Below are 3,686 nucleotides of genomic sequence, written 5' to 3' on the forward strand. Positions count from 1 at the left end.
AACCAACTGGGTAAGCACAACCTTCATTTAAATCTGGCAAATAGCAAAACTAATTTTGCCATCAAACTTTGGAATATCAAATTTAGTCGACATAATGCGAGATATAAAATTTCGAAGTCAACGGCGGCGACCACAATGTGGATAAAAACAAGGGTTAATTGTATGCATGACACTAAACTTTTGCAAATTTAGATGATTAGTTCATTTTGATGCCATGGAGTGACATGAAAATGCTCTAGTTTCCAACTTTTTCAAAATTGGAGTGGTACAATATGTCTAACTCTAGCTCTGATACCACTTGTTAGGAAATAAAATAGACACAAAGATTTACGTGGAAAATTCCCTCCAATATGGAGGAGCGAACAACCACGAGTAAACAGATCCACTATCAACCGAAGAACACAAATTACAGAGAGAATCTATATTTATAGACATACATGAAAGCATATTGCAAAGCATATTAGGTGTTATACGTCTTGTTGAGCCTAAATCTACAGCGCCGTAACTTGCACGGTTGCGTGAACTTTCAGGTGTTGAAGCATAAAGACAGCAACCATCTACCCAAATGGTACAAATGTACAATTTCTCAGTACGAGCCTTCTTGTCCGCTGGTACAACCACAACCACTACCCAACCCAGTTTCTGAAAAAGCCCTCTGCAGCGATCTACTTTGCTCTTGTCGGCACGAACAATACAACCAGCTAGCTAGTCACTAGTTTTCACTTCAGTCACCAAATTTAATTAGCCTCTTGTCCTCACGATGGTTATCGTGCCTCTGCCAGCGGTGCGGAGCCTGGTGAAGCCGGCCACCGTCCTGCCCGACGGCCCCGGCCGGTTGGCAGCCGACACGCGTGGGGCGCACGCGAACTCCCCCACGGGGTGCCGGACGGGGCGAGCCGGCGGCGTGAGGATCCACCGGTTGATGTCGGCGAGCGTCACCCCGCCGTCCGCGCCGCCGGGCTTCACCACGGCGAACGGGTACGCCGCCACCGCGGTGGAGCCCGGCGCCTTGCGGCTCCTCTTGCCGCCTTCTGCTCCTTTCTCTGCGTGCAGAGGGACAAGGGCATGCACAGGAGAACAGTGAGAGAACTGAGAAACCGTTGCTGCGGTTTTAGTACTGTGACAGAAGGAGGTCCGGACGGCCGCGGTACCTTCTGGTTCGGTCGCCGAGCGCTTCGACGAGCTGTTGGCGGCACGAGTGGTTCGGTGCTGCTGCTGCTGCTGCTGCTGGGCGCCGCCGGTGTAACTGGCCCGTAGGTCCACGTCGCAGTGCGAAGGCTCTGCTGCTTGTGCCGTCGCCGGAGTAGTCTTGGCCGGGGATGTCGGCAGATCGGAATGATGATCATCATCTGCGGAAACACATCACCTGTGTACTCTGTAGTCTGTTCTTCTTCATCATTAAATATATGAACTATGCCTGCCAAGTGCCAAGCTAAGCCGGCCAGGCGCATGATGATACGTATACATGCGCTGCTAATCTCGAGTGGGCCCGCGCATAAATTTCACAAGCGCCGTGGTCGGAGTATTATTTAATGGAGTAGTAATCATCAAAGCTTGTCCTGGTTGTTAGGAACCGTGCAACAATCATGAAATCAATGGCAATTTATTTATAGTACCAAAGTCCTTGGAGTCAGTAAAAAAAAACAACAAGAAGAAAGAAACGGCAGTGCAAACTACTAATTAAACTGGAGTAGGTAGGCCAAAGAAAGCACTTGAGAAGTTGAGAGCAAATTAAACCAGATTGTAAACTCTTAGGAGTACGTTGGGAAGAGGTGGCCGTCTTCTCCTTGAGAGCGCTGCAGGAACTGAAGAGGTGGCACTCGCCCCACAGGCTCTGAAGCGGTGACATGTTATGACAGAGCAAAGAGTTCAGTGAGAGAATGCACACTGCAAGCACCATAACAACAAACAAGCTAGGCTACTACAAGGTTTGCATTGCATGCATGTTGGATTTGAATTAAGAGAGATCGATTCACCATGAGTAGTAGTTCATCGTCCAGCTCCCCGGTGGCCGCCGCTGCTGACGCCTCGGACACCGGAGACTCCATGCCTATCACACGGGCGCAGTCAGCCATGGATGCTGCATGCGGGGAATGGAATGGAACTAAAAGAGTGCAGTGCAGGCCTTGTAGGCATGCAAAGCGAGACCTACATGTGGGGCCGAAGAGCTCAGAGTCTCGGGCATGGGGACTACCAAAGCAGCAGAGCTGTGGATCCCATTCCCATCCAAGGAGGAGGCTGCTGCTGCTGAAGGTGCTCGCGTCGTCCAAGTCCAAGCTGCTGCATGCCGTGGTGTCCAAAGGCCACCAACACGCCGCCTGCCTCCGGGCGTGCACAGCGCTTTCCTGGAGTGTCGTCTGACCTGCTGTCTCCATGGAGTAGCAGTGGTGGACTGTGTCTGTGTGGGTGCGTAGCTAGAGAGGAGGGTCTGCCTGCCAAGTGCCATGCGTGCTTAAATAGCAGCTAGCCGGGCTTTGGGGAGGCCTAAAGGCGAAAGGGCGTGTCTGTGTGCGTGCTCTCTGTTCAGGCTGCAGTGCTGCATGTCGATCGAGCACGGTAGTGTCAGGGACGAGGAAAAGAAACCTTGGAAATTTTGCAAAGGGTAAAGGGGGCAACGGGCCAACGAAAGTGGCTTTCGTTTGCCGTGACTCTTCGACCCTTTTGTACTGTTTTTTATCATGCGTCTCGACGTTCGCTCATCAATCTATGTCGGATATATAGGTAGAAAATCAGGTCAGGCTATATATATATCCGAAAAACACATTATCGGTGGAATTGTCAATAATTCACCAAATGTTTGACGTGCCTATGTGTGATTAATGAACAGTGATTGTCAAGAGACGATCGAGCTTTTGGTTTAGTATCGACACCAACTGATATGTGAGTGTGGTGTTCTGCAATATGTCCCTTGTCTTATATAAAGTATATTTAGATAGTCAACGGCAATATGAACGGAGGGACCAATGGCCGGTGGACGAATCGTAGAACCATTTGGTGAAGGCTGATGGATCAAAAGCATATGCACTAAATCTGATGCAAGTCATCGGCTTTTGAATCTAATAGGGATGGATCAAAATGAATGGAGGTGCCCCCAGCCTGAATAGCCAAAGGGACCATACATGTACCACAGGTTCATCATCGTACCATTCCACATTTGAACATGACAATATATCGACGACGAGTAGGCGGTTGGAAAGTATCCTAGCATCACTGGATGAATAGGCGATGCCTACTGTGTCGCCTTTTAGACCGTTTTATTCGGTCGTTTTGTTTTAGCGGGTGACCGGGGTTTCTTTGTTGGTCGATCGCGTAGAACGACCTTTTTGCTAGCATATTTGGAGAGCGGTTGATCAAAATTAGGACCGACTATGACCAGCCGACCGTGTGCGTTATATGTACTTTGCCCATGTGTCTAACCATGGGCAGACTGTCCGGCTGAGTCAGTCGGACTGTTTGCTTGAGCATCGGACAGTCCGCGTGCAGGTGCCGGACCATTTGCGATGCTCGAGTTAGGGAGCTTTGCTCGGGTGCCTCATTGAGCCTGCCCCCTAATGCCTCCAGACTTGTTAGTCTTTCTGTCCGGAGCTTTTCTAGCAATCATTCCTTGTGATGTATTCGAGGTGCGAGAATCACCAATGACGATGTTTCTTGCCTTTACCTTTATTGGTCACTTCTCGCCGAACCAA

General features: G+C 49.8%; 1 protein-coding gene across 4 annotated transcripts; it reads right to left on the bottom strand.

The window, feature by feature from the left end:
* Positions 1–397: 397 nt before the first annotated feature.
* LOC100217286 (uncharacterized) lies at positions 398–2,558 on the bottom strand. Of its 4 annotated transcripts, none has more exons than XM_008667829.4 (5): positions 2,153–2,552; positions 1,977–2,050; positions 1,762–1,834; positions 1,152–1,349; positions 398–1,043 (listed from the first exon to the last, which is right to left on the bottom strand). In XM_008667829.4, exons 1-5 carry the CDS (start codon positions 2,373–2,375, stop codon positions 742–744), a joined length of 870 nt encoding a protein of 289 aa, XP_008666051.1. In that variant the 5' UTR covers positions 2,376–2,552; the 3' UTR covers positions 398–741. The 4 variants fall into 4 exon arrangements, with proteins under 4 accessions (XP_008666051.1, XP_023157181.1, XP_008666037.1 ...); NM_001359580.1 differs by having other exon boundaries at positions 515–1,043; positions 1,738–1,834; positions 2,153–2,403; XM_023301413.1 differs by having other exon boundaries at positions 398–1,349; positions 2,153–2,558.
* Between the last annotated feature and the right edge of the window lie 1,128 nt (positions 2,559–3,686).

The sequence above is a fragment of the Zea mays genome, chromosome 1, assembly GCF_902167145.1.
Source record: "Zea mays cultivar B73 chromosome 1, Zm-B73-REFERENCE-NAM-5.0, whole genome shotgun sequence".
In the NCBI taxonomy this organism is placed as follows: Eukaryota; Viridiplantae; Streptophyta; class Magnoliopsida; order Poales; family Poaceae; genus Zea; species Zea mays.